The 15754-nt window shown below is 37.8% G+C and overlaps 1 protein-coding gene across 2 annotated transcripts in view; it reads left to right on the top strand.

Annotated features, from left to right (window-relative positions):
• Positions 1-23: 23 nt before the first annotated feature.
• RAD17 (RAD17 checkpoint clamp loader component) overlaps positions 24-15754 on the top strand; it is a 47684-nt gene continuing 31953 nt past the window's right edge. Inside the window, exons 1-6 of one of the 2 annotated variants that reach the window (XM_049864996.1) lie at positions 24-1293; positions 1569-1672; positions 3015-3275; positions 3847-3930; positions 12806-12962; positions 14853-14989. In XM_049864996.1, coding sequence (XP_049720953.1) covers positions 1284-1293; positions 1569-1672; positions 3015-3275; positions 3847-3930; positions 12806-12962; positions 14853-14989 — 753 coding nt within the window. In that variant the 5' untranslated portion in view covers positions 24-1283. The remainder of the gene's footprint in view (positions 1294-1568; positions 1673-3014; positions 3276-3846; positions 3931-12805; positions 12963-14852; positions 14990-15754) is intronic. The other variant, XM_049864990.1, reaches the window with a different exon arrangement.

The raw sequence follows: 15754 nt of genomic DNA on the forward strand, positions 1-15754 counted from the left end.
CGGCAAGCGCCAGCGGCCCTGGGGTCCTCGAGCCCCGCGCGGCACTTCCGACCCACCGCTGCGGCCCGTCCGCCGACCACTGGTTACTTGGCTTTCTGTGACATGCTTCCATTGCGGGGTCCGAGACGGGAGCACAATTCGGGTTCGCACTTCGGGTCAGGCAGTGCGCTGGAAGTCTAAGTCACCCGCTCTTTTGGCGGCCCCCGCCTTTCGGGTCGCGTCGCGGAAGCGCCGGCCGGTCTGGAAGGTCCCCGGGAGGCGGGACCTCCAAGAGGCTCGGTGCTGAGCCGGGGTCGAGCTGGGTGGCTGCCCTTCCACCTGGAGCAGAGCCTGGGCTCTTCCGCTCCTCTCTGCCCACGAGGGGATGCAGCTCCCAGAAAGTAAGGCCACCGCGGCTGCGGCTCTGATGTATATGTCCTGAAGACCCCAGGCCGTCTCTGCCTTCACGCCTTCCCGGCTCCCGTCACCCCTTCTGACCTGCCCATCTCGTCTGGGGATCAGAGGGGTGGGGGGTGCAGAGTCGTGGCCTGGAGCCGGGAAACTGGAGCTTATCCTGGCTTGCCGCTCATTAACAGCGCTACGTTGGACGAGTGTTTGAGCTTAGGGTCTTATAGGAATGTTGTTGAAGGTCTTTTCCACCTTTGACATCTCATTACAGGAATCTGTCATCATCGGGGGCAGTTATGTGCCTTTCGAAGGTGGTAACTGCCTTCTTTTCAAAGAGCGACTTGGGTCTTGACTATAACAAGTCTGTACCTTTTAAGCAGACATGCCAACGACATTTACTAACATGGGTGTTTTTTCTGCTTCTCTACCGTTTTGAAGCTACAGGACTAAAAACCTCTCTGTGAACAATTTTTGTTTTCTAGTGTGTTGGAGAATTTACACATAAGCTACGTTTGCCTCCGAACTATAAAAAAAAAAGTCCAATACAGGTTCCAATTTATAGATTTGTTGACCTTAAACCACTTTTCTACTGGCTAACTTAAAATTGGTGAATTCACTAGTTTGCCTAGACATTGAATCCTGAATATTGAAAATTAAGTGTTGCCAAAAAAATTTGTTAGTAACATGTTCAAGTAAGGAAAGCAGTTAAACAGTTTTGCAATAAGGTTTAAATTCTTCATCCAAAAAAAAAAAAAACAAAGCAAGTGATAAATCTGAATTCATTTTTTGATGATTTTTTTGCAATTTAGGAAATAAAAAACTAATTAAATTCGAGATGAGAAAAAAATTAATTGTTAGTATAAAAACTGCCCAAGATGAATGCCTGATTTTTCTTAATGACAAAAGGTAGGTACACAAATATGTGTTTTTTCTGTTTTCTCTAATAGATTTTTGAGTTTGTATAAAAAACTTTCCATTTATAATACCAAAAATGGGTTAATTGTCACAGTTATAGTTACTAAACATAAAACTTATATTTTAGCGTTTTGATTTCTTCCTTCACCTGTGTTTATTCTTTCACTAATTCTTGAGCCTTAACTTTATTGCGTTGTCGATTATATTGGTATTTAGCAATTACTATAACTAATATGAGGATTATTTTTTTCTTTTTTCCTCCCTAGTTGAATTGTTTTTTAACATACTACAAATTATATGCTATGGATGGGAGCTATCAAAGTTTATAATGTCAAAAACTTTTCTTAGAGCAAAGCTATCTTCCACAAAGGTAAGGCACTAAAATAACCATGTAATAATTGCCCCAAAAGAATTAGAATTTTTTGAGTATGCTCTTAATGACTTATCACTGCTATCAAAATTATAGTTCCCAGTATTTGTGGTGTTAAAAAAAAACCTAGTTATAAGTTGTGAAACAACTGTACAGTAAAAGCACAACCTTAATTTTAAAAAAGTTTTACAATCTCAGTCACAAAGAAAAGGCTGTAAACTGTCGAATAAAACCTATGAGTTACACTTGGTGCTACAGCTTAACCACAGGCCCTTTCTCTTAGAAATCATGTGGTACAGTTTACATCAAGTCAGGCAGTGGGGTCAGTGCGATGGGATGGGCATCAGGTGGTGTCATGCTCATGAAAGGTGTCCATTTCCCTAGTGATGGTTCTAATTTTCTCTGATCTTAAGTAAATTATTTAACTTTGCTGTTTTTTTTTTTTTTTCTGTAAGTGGGAGTCCACATTTTTGTAAAGGATAAAAGTATAAAATGTATAAGTAATATGCAGAAATTATTAGAAAAACCTTTTTAATATTCCTAAAAATTTTTAGGTTAAAATTGCTTAATTCAGCGTTTTTCTGTGTACACTTAACAAAGGATTTTAAAGAAAAGGAAATAATGGAGGTAAATGGAAAGAGGTCAACAGATTGTATAGGCCAGAAGAACATGAATAGAACGCACTGATTTTCCTGCTCCGTTTTCCCAGTACTTTTTTTCTAAGGTGTTTCTGAAGGACAAATCTCATCCTCCCTGAAATGTCTGGCTCACTTTTATAAAATATTAGTTGCTTCATACATTGGAGGAAAATATAATCAAGACATAATTATAGACTTATCCATAGCATTAGGATGCGTAGCCTGTATTTTCACAGTCTTAAAGTTGATATGGATTATTTGAATATATGAAAGGGTCCTTAATTTGTGAATGTATTAACCAGGCCCAGGTTAAGACACTATTTCGTTTCCATATTATTACTATTATTATTTTGCTTCATTTTTTTGTTGACAATTTTAATATTTGTATTTCAGTCTTATAAGTTTTTTTTAAAAAATCAGCCTATTATTATCTGAGAGGATTACAATTAATAATAAGAATTAAGTTTGTATTCTTTACTCTTTGTATGGGATCCACCTTACTGTGGACCAGTATACAGTTGTACATTTGTACTTACTGTGAAGTAGAAAACTAATATATGTAGAGCCAGTTTTAATTAAAGAACTAATTTGTACAATTTTTATTTTAAATGTTACAAACATGAATATTTTGTTTCTAAAGTTCAGTTACTTGAGGAATAGATGGGGAAAACGTGATGGTATTTACATGGCTTCTTGTTTTTCAGGTAGTAGACTGGGTAGACCCATCATTTGATGAGTTTCCAGAAAATAGAAGCATCTCTACTACTCTTACTGCCTCATCATTATGTGTGAATAACTCAAGTCACAGAAGAAAAAATGTGCCTTCCACATTAGAAAATAGCAGATTTCCAGCTAGAAAAAGAGGAAAGCTATCTTCCTTAGAACAGATTTGTGGTCTAGAAAATTCAAAGAAATATCTCCCTGAAAATGAACCATGGGTGGATAAATACAAGCCAGAAACTCAGGTACTACATAGCATGCAAACATGTCTATGGAACTTAATTTCCAGGCCAATCAGGGTAGATGGAAAGGAGAGAGATATATATTTTTAGATTATTACTTTTAAAATTTTTCATTCTGTGTAAATTAGAATAAAACAATAATTTCTAGAATTTTTTTCATGTTCCAAGGTTCAGGTTTTCTCAACACTTACTCTGAAGCGGTACTACTGGTTATTTTTCTTAGATTTAATTTAACTCCTACCTAGATTTTATCTGTTTGTTTGTTTATTTTTGGTAAATGCAGTACTTTCCAGTTCCCTTCTAAAATGTATTTCTGGAATTTAAAAAAAATTTGTAAATTGCTAATTTGTCCAGAGTTGCCAGTGTAAAGATGGTGTCAGTGTAAAGAACAGAGTTCCTCTATGATAATATAAAAGATTGTAATGAAAAAGGACCTTTTTTTAATTAGAATATGTCATGTTACTTGTTTGCTATTTTTTTCACTAGAAATATTGGTTTAGATTAATCTGGGCTAATGCATCAAAAATCCTTGAATTAAAATGTTTTGTCTTTAAACTAAAAATTTTTATCTTAGCATGAACTTGCTGTGCATAAAAAGAAAATAGAAGAAGTTGAAACCTGGTTAAAAGCCCAAGTCTTAGAAAGGCAACCAAAACAGGTAATTAAAGAAGAAATGTGTTTAAAAGTGTTTGACATCAACTGCTTCTTTTCATGTAAAGACTTACAGACTTTGAGTTTTCCCTTTTGCTTCTACCTCTTTTTCCGTCTTACCTTCTGTTGTTAGCATAACGCACAGTAAGCTATTTACGGTTCTAGTATATTTATCACAGAAGCAAGCAGGCAAATTATATGTTAGTTTTTATTCTAAAGATAGCCTAAAACAGTCATTATTCATTTTAGGCTGATGTTTTTTGTTTCACTTCCTAATTCCACAGTGACCTTTGCTTCCCCGCGCCCCCCCCCCCCCCCCGCCATTTCTCTCTTTAACTTTTTGCTTTGAAACTTTTCAAACATACATTGAAGTATATCAAGAAATAGCAGTAATTACTACTGAGTTATATAGGTAGGTCCAATGGACCAGTCATTTCTTAGACAAATAAAATTGTGGTACTAATGTGTAAAATTATGGTTAAGTGCTATGGCTGCTAACCAAAGGGTTGGCAGTTCGAATCCTCCAGGCGCTCCTTGGAAACTCTGTGGGGCAATTCTGCTCTGTCCTATAGGGTCGCTATGAGTCGGAATTGACTCGACGGCACTGAGTACTGGGGGTTAATGTGTGGGAAAAAAATATATATATACACACACACACACACACACACACACACACACACACACACACACACACAAGAGAATACATAGCATAGCCTCCACCAGACTGAGTCTGGCACAGCTAGATGGTGCCTGGCTACTACCACTGACTGCTCAGTCAGGGATCACAATACAAGGTCCTGGACAGAGCTGGAGAAAAATGTAGAACAAAATTCTAATTCACAATAAAAGACCAGACTTACTGGTCTGACTGACAGACACTCGAGAAACCCCGAGAGTATGGCCCTCGGACATCCTTTTACCTCAGTACTGAAGTCATTCATGAGATTCATTCTTCAGCCAAAGATTAAACAGGCCTTTTTTTTTTTTTTTTATAAAATGACACACACAGTTTAACAAGCAGCAAGGATGAGAAGGCAGGAGGGGGCAGGAAAGCTGGATGAACGGAAATCAGGAACCCAGGGTCAAGAACGGGAGAGTATTGCTACATCACGGGGTTAGCAACCAGTGTCACAAATGGTATGTGTATTAATTATTTAATGGGAAACTAATTTGCTCCATAAACTTTCACCTAAAGCACAATTTAAAAAAAAAAAATTAGAATAGCAAGTGAATATTCGTATATCCATCATTTTCCCCTCTAAGTATTTTAAGTAAATTATAAAAGGTAGCACGGGACAGGGTAACATTTCCTTCTATTACATATGCGATTGCATGAGCTGAAGCCAACTCAACTGCAACTAACAACAATAGACATGATTTTTTCAGTCAGGTTTTTGGATAAATTTTTTTTTAAGGGCATTTTCCTAATTAAATATACATACTATAGTCTAACAAAATTAACTAATTTCCTGATGTTATAGTCAATTCATATTTCTCCAGTTGTCTACAAAATGTCTTTTAGAGCTGGTTTGTTCAAGGACCATACATTGCATTTGATTGTTATGTCTCTTAGGTTTTTTTCAATCTAGAACAGCCCCCTTCCTCCTCCTCAGTGTCCCCAAGACATTGAAGAGACCAGACCAGTTGGAAGTTTTACATTCTGCATTCGTCAGGTTATTTCCTTCTGATGATGATTAACTTGTTCTACCCTGCATTTCAAGATTCAGTTTGGACATTTTGCCAGAATATTTCATAGATCATCCTTTATATTTTAGATTGTATCATATCAGAAAGTATGTCTGATTCTCCTGCTATCTTTGATGTTAAGTTTGTTACTAGGTTAAGGAGGTAATAGTCAAAAATCTTGATTGTAAAGCAACTTTACCTTGCAACTGGCACATAACCTGTAAGAGATACTTTGGCATATGGTGGCGTTCAGTGCCCCAGCAACCTTTCATCTACGAGCTTTTGTGTCTTTTTTTTTTTTTTTAATCATTCAATTTTTTTTTTTTTTAATCGTACTTTAGATGAAGGCTTACAGAACAAACTAGGTTCTCATTAAACAGGTAGTACACGTGCTGTTTTGTGACATTGGTTACCAACCCCATGACATGTCATTGCTTCTTTCTCAACCTTGGGTTCCCTGTTACCAGCTTTTCTGTCCCCTCGTGCCTTGTAGTTCTTGCCCCTGGGCTGGTATGCCCCTTTAGTCTCATTTTGTTTTATGGGCCTGTTTAATCTTTGGTTTAGCGTCCGTTTTTGATCCTTGCTGGAAGCATTTATTTCATTAGGGTTGTGAAATGATGGTTTTCTAATTCTCTTATTTCTACAGTTAATAACTGGCATTTTTCTTTGAAGAAAAATTTCCAACTAGAAAGGCAGGATAATTTTTAAGCCTCTCCCTTTAATTTTCAACTCTAAGATGAAAGAGTTGGTATTTTAGTTGTCTCTAATGGTAGCAGATCCTTCTTCCTGGAATCCAGGTCCTTTTTGCCTGGCCTATGAGTTCAACCCTTTGTTTTAGGGTTAAGGTAATGTATTCAAGATAGACTTCCAATAGCATTAGCATTTGTATTTGCAATGTCAAAACCACACAAGCAGATCCCATCCTCGTCACCAGTTGTATCAAGCCAGTCCAGGGAGGCTGAGGTCAATCACTTCTGACACCAATGCGTGGTGAATAATAAAGCTCACTTCACATGGCAACCAAGTTCTGTAGAAATCCCAAGTTTCCTTACCCTGGTTGCTCCAGACCCCAGCTGCGAGCACAGCCCTTTCTCTCTCATCCGTTTTCACCCAGGGCTAGGTCAGCGGCTACTGGCACCTTTTTTGTTTCTTAGGTTTGATGATCTGTTGGAACAACTCACAAACTCCAGGGAAGGGCTCCACTGAGCCTTCATCTTCCAAAGCCTTTATTGACCTCGCCGCCTCGTGCCTCCTGAGGCTTTGTCAACATCAGGCCCCCAGGTGGTCCCTCTTGGTCTGGTCACCCCCAACTTATTGGCCGCACGTGTGGTCCAGCTCCCAGGAATCATGACCAAAGGCCGTCTCTCTTTGAGTATAGATTCTTGGGTAGTTTCCTTGATGCACCTCTTACATCCAAGCCATTTCTGATTGATTTGTTTTTGGTCAGCTCGACTAATAATTCATAATTTCCAGTGTCTGTTGTGTTCTCCCCCTTAGCAGTACTCTCTTATTATAAACAGTATCATGTCTTAAATCTCCATATATGCTACTGTTGTTATTTTACCAGTTGGATATACTTAGGTATATGTGTACATAGATACTGGGGAAAGCATTTTTTCAACAATGTTAAAAGCATCTTCCCCCTAAAGAGATGGACTTTAATCAGTCATATATTCTTTATTTTATGAACTTTTCAACGATGTGAGTAATTACAAGATCCCCTGTGTCAAAAACACACGCATTTAACTCAATAACATGAGGAAAATACATGGCTGCCCGTACTAGAGCTTCGTCTTTTATAAAACTGATCTATCTGAAAGTACTATACAACACTGGAAGCCAGAAGCAGTTCCAGCACCTACAACAGCCGAAGAAGGCACAGAATGCTAATGTTTACTTTTCTGTTCCCTGTAGCAGTAGCACCAACAGTTACATTGGCTTTAAATGGAGGGAACAATTTTATTGATAGCTCTATCAGTAGAAAGAATAAGACCATAGATTTTTCTGCTTACTTGCGTGTGCAGTTGTGCTTTCTCTCTACCTTCTTTATTCCCAAAAGGATTTAAATGTGCCTTATAAAAGCACATGCAGTATGTATATATTTTTTAAAATCAGGAAACCCAGAGCAAAAAGAAAAAAGGGTAGGAAAAATGCAATAATACAATAAAGCATGGTGATTTTGGTATTGTGCATGCTGGGAAATCTCATACACTTGCTAAAGAACATTAAACTTTTTTTTGGTACTTTAGGTGAATATTTACAGCTCAAGTTAATTTCTTATACAAAAATTTATGCATATACTGTTATGTGATATTAGTTGCAATCTCTATAATGTGACAGCACACTCCCCCTTTCCACTCCGGTTTTTCTTGTGTCCAACCAGTTCCTAACCCTTCCTGCCTTCTCATCCTGACTCCAGACAGGAGCCATCCATTTGGTCTTGTGTATCTGCATAAACTAAGAAGCATATACTTTATGAATATTATTTTATGTTCTATAGTCCAGTCTAATCTTTGTCTGAAGAGTAGGCTTTGAAAATGGTTTTAGTCTGGGTTGACAGAGCGTCCTGGGGCCATGGCTTCGAGGGTTCTTCCAGTCTTAGTCAGACCATTAAGTCTGGTCTTTTTTACATGAATTTGAGTTCTGCTCCACACCTTCCTCCCGCTTCATCAAGGACTATCTGTTGTGTTCCCTGTCAGGGTGGTCCTTGATGATAGCTAGGCACCATCTAGTTCTTTCTGGTCTCAGGCTGATGGAATCCACGGTTTATGTGGCCCTTTTGTCTCTTGAGCTCATTAGAGCCCACCATTGAACATAGGAAATCTTTGCCATATATTTAAGTTTTGTATCGGGACCAATTGATGCATCATAGATGGCTACTCGCAGAACATTAAACTTTTAATTCTCAACTTTCTGGTGGCTGACACAAAAAGAATTAGTTGGTTTCATGAGTCTTGGTGTCTATAAAAAAAATAGTAGAAGCATAACTGTTCCTAAAACTTAAGAGAAATTTCTCTTTTGCTGCCACTAAAATGTGAATATCGTTCTTGACAATATCTTTTGGCATGTTTTATATAATGCTTTTCTCAGCTGAGCCTTTGACAGCGGTTGTGTGGCCTTGTGATTGATACAAGTACATGAAGTACAGATAGTATCTCTCATAAGAACCTGAAGTGCAGATAGTCTGTGTCAAACTTGCCAGCCTGTGTGCCCTAAGATGTTGGTGCACTTAGCCCTCAGAGTGGCCAGGCGAATATGATCACTTTCTATGTGTGCTGTGATTCGAAAAAGTTCAGAAAGCAGCAATATGTTGGGAATTAAATGTAAATTCATATGCTTTAATAGTTAGCTGAAGGGCCTGAGGTAAGAATAACATCATTTTATAAAAGTTGAGACTGTTGAGGACAAGTGTCTGAAAGATCACCAGCCTTTAAGTGGACAGGGTCAAGATGTCCTTTAGTAATTGAATCAGTTCCAAACAATGAATAAGTGATCAATCAGGGCACCATGACAGTGGCCAAAGTGATTTTTGACCTGGAAAGTGTTAAAAGCCATTACCACCAGTTGCATACCTTGACCATTAAAAAAATTCTTAGTAATGGTTTAATGAAAGATTAAGCAGTGTAACATCCTGGTAAATGTAGTAAGATAACTCAATCACAAAGTTTTCCCCCAGACAACTGAAGAAGATGACTTTTGGGGTAAGATGGTAAGATATAAGTCAGATATCCATTGTGATGCAACCACCAATGGTGATGTCTTTGGTTTTACAGTATTGTTTTGAAGCCTTTCTTTCTAGCAGTTTGGGGCCACTCTTAGATCGTTGCAGTATATCTGCATATAGCAGAATGCTTTGCTTTCTTTTTTTTTTTTTTAAACCATGTATTTCCATAGTTTATTCTTTTTGTTTTTTTTTTAATTGTGCTTTAGGTGAAAGCTTACAGCGCAAATTAGTTTCTCATTCAAAAATTTAAACACAAACTGTTTTGTAACATTGGTTGCAGTCCCGGCGATGTGTGTCAGTACTCTCCCCTTCTCCACTCTGGGTTCCCCATATCCATTCGTCCATTTTTCCTATCTCTTCCTGCTGTCTCATCTTTGATTTTGGGCAGGTGTTGCCTATTTGGTCTCGTATACATGATTGAACTAAGAAGCACATTCCTCGTGTGTGTTAGTTTTATACAGCTGTCTAATCTTTGGCTGAAGGGTGAACTTTGGGAGTGACTTTAGTTCTGAGTTAAAAGAGTGTCCAGGGGATGTGATGTCGGGTTCCTCCAGTCTCTGTCAGACCGGTAAGTCTGGTCTTTTTTTGTGTGAATTTGAATTTTGTTCTACATTTTTCTCCTGCTTCGTCCAGGACCCTGTATTGTCATCCCCATCAGAGCAGTTGGTGATAGTAGCTAGGTATCATGTAGTTGTTTTGGGCCGAGGTTAGTGGAGGCTGTGGTACTTGTCGTCCATTAGTCCTTTGTACTAATATTTTTCCTTGTCTTTGGTTTTCTTCATTCTCCTTTGATCGGGACAGGATAGGACCAGTACATATATCTTAGATAGCTGCTTGCAAGCTTTTAAGACCCCAGACAGTACTCACCAAAGTGGGATGTAGAACATTTTCCTTACGAACTGTATTATGCCAATTGACCTAGATGTCCCCTGAGACCACGGTCCCCAGTCCTCAACCCCAGTAACTTGGTCTCTCAGGGTGTTTAGATACGTCTATGAAACAGTGATGACTTTGCCTGGGTTAGGTTGTGCTACCTTCCTCTATATTGTGTACTGTCTTTTCGTTCACCAATATTAACACTGATCTACCATCTAGTTAGTGATTCTCCCTCCCCAAACCTCTCCTCCCTCATAACTATCAAAGATTATTTCTTTCTGTGTGTAAACCTTTTCTTGAGTTTTTATAATAGTGGTCTCATACGGTATTTGTCTTTTGGTGATTGACTTATGTCATTCAGAATAATGCCCTCCAGATTCATCCATGTTGTGAGCTGTCTCACGGATTCATCATTATTCTTTATCATTGTATTATATTCCATTGTGTGTATGTACCATAATTTGTTTATCCGTTCATCTGTTGTTGAACATGTAGGTTGTTTCCTTCTTTTTGTGATTTGCTTTCTGATCTCAGTAGCAGGAAGGCATTTATAGTGGTCAACCAAAGGATAATAAAAAACAGAAATATACTGTTCTCTATCTCACTGAAAACTTTTACCAGGCCTGACAAGATTTCCACAACCCCAATTCTTGTAGTTTTATAATCCACTGATAATAAGTGGTCTGTTTCTCATTTATATACCTTACTCCATTTATTCATTTGTTTGTTCAAGCAGGGAGCATTTAGTAAGCACTTAACCCTGGCCCAGCACCGTGTTAGGCACTGGGCATACAACTTTGAGTTTAACACATTTCTCTGCAATGTAAAATAGCCATGCCTTTAAAGCTTACCAGCCCTGCTTGTTATTGACCATCTAAAATATATGCCCGGACTTGAAATATACCAAAATAAAACTGGCATATATATATGAGAGAGACATACACATGCATTTAGTAACTTTATTAAGAAATACTCCACATATCATGAAAGTCACACGTTGAAAGTGTATAATCCAGTCATTTTTAGTATATTCACAGAGTTATATAACCATCACCAATCTAATTTTAGAATATTTCTGTCACCCCAAAAGGAAACCCCATACCCATTAACAAGGAGCCCTGGTGGTACATGGTTAAGTGCTTGGGTGTTAACCAAAAGGTCAGTAGTTCAAACCCACCCAGTGGCTCCATGGGAGAAAAGCCCTAGTGATCTGCTCCGGTAAAGGTTACAGCCTAGGAAACTGGATGGGGCAGTCCTGCTTTGTTCTGTAGGGTCACAATGAGTCAGAATCAACTTGGCGACACATAACAACAACCATGCATTAGCAGTCACTCATGCCCCTGACCCCACCAACCACTGTTTACTTTTGGTTGCTATAGATTTGCCTAGTCTGGACATTTCATATAAATGGAATCATACAATATGGGGTCCTTTTTGTCTGTCTTCCATTTAGATTAATGTTTTCAAAGTTCATCTATGTCATAGCATGTATCATTACTTCATTCTTTTTTATGGCAGAATAATATTCCATTGTATGGGTATACCACATTTTATTTATGCATTCATCAGTTGGTGGACATTTGGTGTCTCCACTCTTTCACTAGTATGAATAATGCTATGAACTTTCATGTAGAAGTTTTTGTGTGGAGATATGTTTCATTTCTCTTGGGTATATACTGAGTAGTAGAATGCTGGATTCTATGGTAACTCCATGTTTGACTTTTTGAGGAACTACCAAACTGTTTTCCAAAGTGCGTGCAGCATTTTTATATTCCTACCAGCAGTACACTACGGTTCTAATTTCTCCACATCCTGGCTAACACTTGTTATTGGCAAGCATATGTGTGTGTATACATATATATATAATTTTTAATAGCTTTATGAGCTCTAATTCGCGTACCATACCATACCATTCCATTTGAAGTGTACAGTTCATTGGTTTTTAGTGTATTCAGAGAGTTGTACAGCCATCACCACAGTCAATTTTAAAACATTTTCATTATTCAAAAATATTAACTCAAATGTTTAAATGGTATTTTTGATAAGCACATAAAAAGTAGAACTGACTGTCTTCTGAGTTCAAGTACATAGGTCCTTATCTACACTAGTTAATAAATGTAAACAAATGGGCAAGGATTAGAGCCCAGCATTGAACATAGGAAATCTTTGCCATATATTTTATTTAAGTCTTACATCAGATCAAATATATGAGGGAAAGTTATTGGGAACTCACAACCTCTAGGGCCTTTCTAGTCTCCGGTAAATATGTTACTAAATATACATTTCTTAAAGAACGTGAATTCAAATCGAGGTTTTCTAATAAGAGTATAAAAAACAACGAAAACCGTTGCCATCAGGTAGATTCTAACTTATAACACACACACACACAAAAAAAACAGTGCCGTCGAGTCAATTCCAACTCATAGCGACCCTATAGGACAGAGTAGAAGTGACCCATGTTATACTTGTATAATTTTAAGATGTATTTTCCTATGAGAGGTCTGTGTTAAGGTTGAATTGAGAATGGAAATTCAAAAATACTATTCTAGTGTCGCAGTGATTTTGATTTGTAATTAATGTTTGTATTTGGTTTTAGGGTGGATCTATTTTATTAATAACAGGTCCTCCTGGGTGTGGAAAGACAACAACTCTAAAAATACTATCAAAGGAGCATGGTATTCAAGTACAAGAGTGGATTAATCCAGTTTCACCAGACTTCCGAAAAGATGATTTCAAGGAGATATTTAATACTGGTAAGGTTTACTGTGATAGTAGTGGACATAATGGGGAAAGACTGTATGTAATGGAGCTTTGAAATGAACCACCATCTGTGTAATTAAGATTCCTAAGGTCTTATTAGGTATATGTGTTTGAGAGGAAGGTATATAATGCCATTCCTGTACAATAAGAGGAGCCTTGGTGGCACAGTGGTTAAGAGCTTGGCTGCCCACCAAAAGGTCAGCAGTTTGACTCTACCAGCTGCTCCTTGGAAACCCTTTGGGGCAGTTCTGCTCTGTTCTGTAGGGTCACTATGAGTGGGAATCAACTTAACTGCAACAGGTTTTGTGTTTTTTGTTAAACCACAAGAAGACTGTCTATAGAATTTGGAAGTAGGGTCTTGTGACAAATATCCAATCCAAAAATAGTACCAATTTAAAGATTTATTACATTGTAATGTCGTATATATGCTTACATACACCAGCACCAACATTTTTAACTTTGTTAGTTTTTTTCCTTTTTTTTTAATAACGTGGAGCATTCCTCAAAATCCTTTCTCTAGGCTCTACTCCATCTTCGTATGCACAACCTTAAATGCTGCTAACATACTTTGCTCCTGGAATTTTTACTGTTTTCTAGATAGGAACGTTACTTTTGACAGTCTGATAAGTATTCATCTGTCATGGATTGAACTGTGTCCCCAAAAAATATCTGTCAACTTGGTTAGCCCATGCATGATTTCCAGTACTGTGTGGATGTTCTCCATTCTGTAATTGTAATTTTACGTTAAGGAGGATTAGCATGGAATTGTGACACCCGTACTAAGGTCACATTCCTGATCCAGTATAAAGTGAGTTTCCCTGAAGTATGGCCTGCACCACCTTTTATCTTATAAGAGATAAAAGGAAAGGGAAACAAGCAGAGAGGGGGGACCTCATGCAACCGAGAAAGCAGTACTGGGAGCACAGCTCATCCTTTGGACCCAGCATTCCTGCACGGATAAGCTCCTAATCCAGGGGAAGATTGATGACAAGGACCTTCCTCCAGAGCTGACAGAGGGACAAAGTCTTCCCATGGAGCTGATGCCCTGAATTTGGGCTTTCAGCCTACTAGACTGTGAGAAAATAAAATTTTCTTCGTTAAAGCTATCAGCCTGTGGTATTTCTGTTATAGCAGCACTAGATGACTAAGACATCACCTAAGCAGCCCTCTGTATAAAACATGTCTTCAGAGAACTTACTTTATTCCCAAATTCTGTAATCATTCATTCTATTTTTGTTGTTAAACCTTTGTTTTTGAAGATGATTTATTTGTAGTTGTGTATTAATTTGGAGAATCTTCATTATGTAGGCCAAAGTCATAAATATTTTTTACCAGATTTCTCATTTTCACTGAGGAGTCATTTTCTAAATATTTTGTATGCTTTTTCTATACTTAAGCCAGTATACTGACAGTTGTATTCTGAAGTCATTTAATTCATTGGTGTAGAAAATTTTCTATTAATCATGGTGACTTCTGTCTTTTGAAATGAATATTTTATTCTAAATTTGAACAATTTTTCCTAAGTAAAACTACATTATTATGAGCTTCATTTTATACATATAATCGTGTATATGTATATTTGTATATGAAAAGGAGCCCTGGTGGTGCAACATTTAAGCGCTTGGCTGCCAACCAAAAGATTTGTGGCTCAAACCCATCCAGCAGCTCCATGACAGAAAGACCTGGCACTCTGTACCCATAAAGCTTACAGCCTAGAAAACCATATGGGGGCATTTCTCCTCCGTTGCATGGTATCACCATAATTCAAAATCTACTGGACAGCACCTAACAGCAGTGTATGTGTATATATACATATATATGTATAATATTGATACATATGTAATTTGTTGAAAATAATTTGTGTTAAATGTGTTTCTTTTCAGAATCAAGCCTCCAGTTATTTCCTTATCAGTCTCAAATGGCAGTTTTTAAAGAATTTCTATTAAGAGCAACTAAGTATAACAAACTACAAATGGTTGGAGATGATTTGAGAACTAATAAGAAGATAATTCTCGTTGAAGTAAGGACAGCTTCAAAATCCTGCTGTAGCTATTGAGTGAACAATTGAGAGATACATCTTATAACTCTTTTCATGGTATTAATAGTGGTAAAATATAAAGGCTTTGTGATAGCGGAAAGTTAAAGTCTTTTTCAGTAAACCAGAATAGTGAAGCTGAAGGTGTTCAACAAACTTTAAAAAATTTAATGCTTTAAGTATGTTGTGTTGTGAGGTGCTGTTGCATCAATTCCAACTCAGCAACACTTAAGTACAATAGAACGAAACACTGCCCCATCCTGCACCATCCTCCCAATTACTGCTGTCTTTAAGCCCATTGTTGCAGCCACTGTGTCAACCCATCTCACCTAGGAGCTTCCTCTTTTTTGCTGTCCCTCTACTTTTACCAAGCATGATGTCCTTCTGCAGGGACTGGTCCTTCCTGATAATATGTCTGTGTACATAAAGCAAGTGGAATCCTCACTTCTAAGGAGCATTGTGACTGTACTTCTTCCAAGACAGATTAGTTCATTCTTCCAGCAGTCCATGGTATATTCAGTATTCTTTGCCAACACTACAATTCACAGGCATCAATTCTTTGGTCTTCCTTATTCGTTGTCCAGGTTTCTAATGCATACAAGGTAATTGAAAATACCATGGCTTGGGTCAGATGCCATCTTAGTTCTCAAACTGATACCTTTGCTTTTTAGTGCTTTAAAGAGGTCTTTTGCAGCAGATTTTCCCAATGTGGTATGTCATTTGATTTCTCGACTGCTTTTTCCATGGGTG

Source organism: Elephas maximus, chromosome 2, assembly GCF_024166365.1.
Source record: "Elephas maximus indicus isolate mEleMax1 chromosome 2, mEleMax1 primary haplotype, whole genome shotgun sequence".
Taxonomy (NCBI): Eukaryota; Metazoa; Chordata; class Mammalia; order Proboscidea; family Elephantidae; genus Elephas; species Elephas maximus.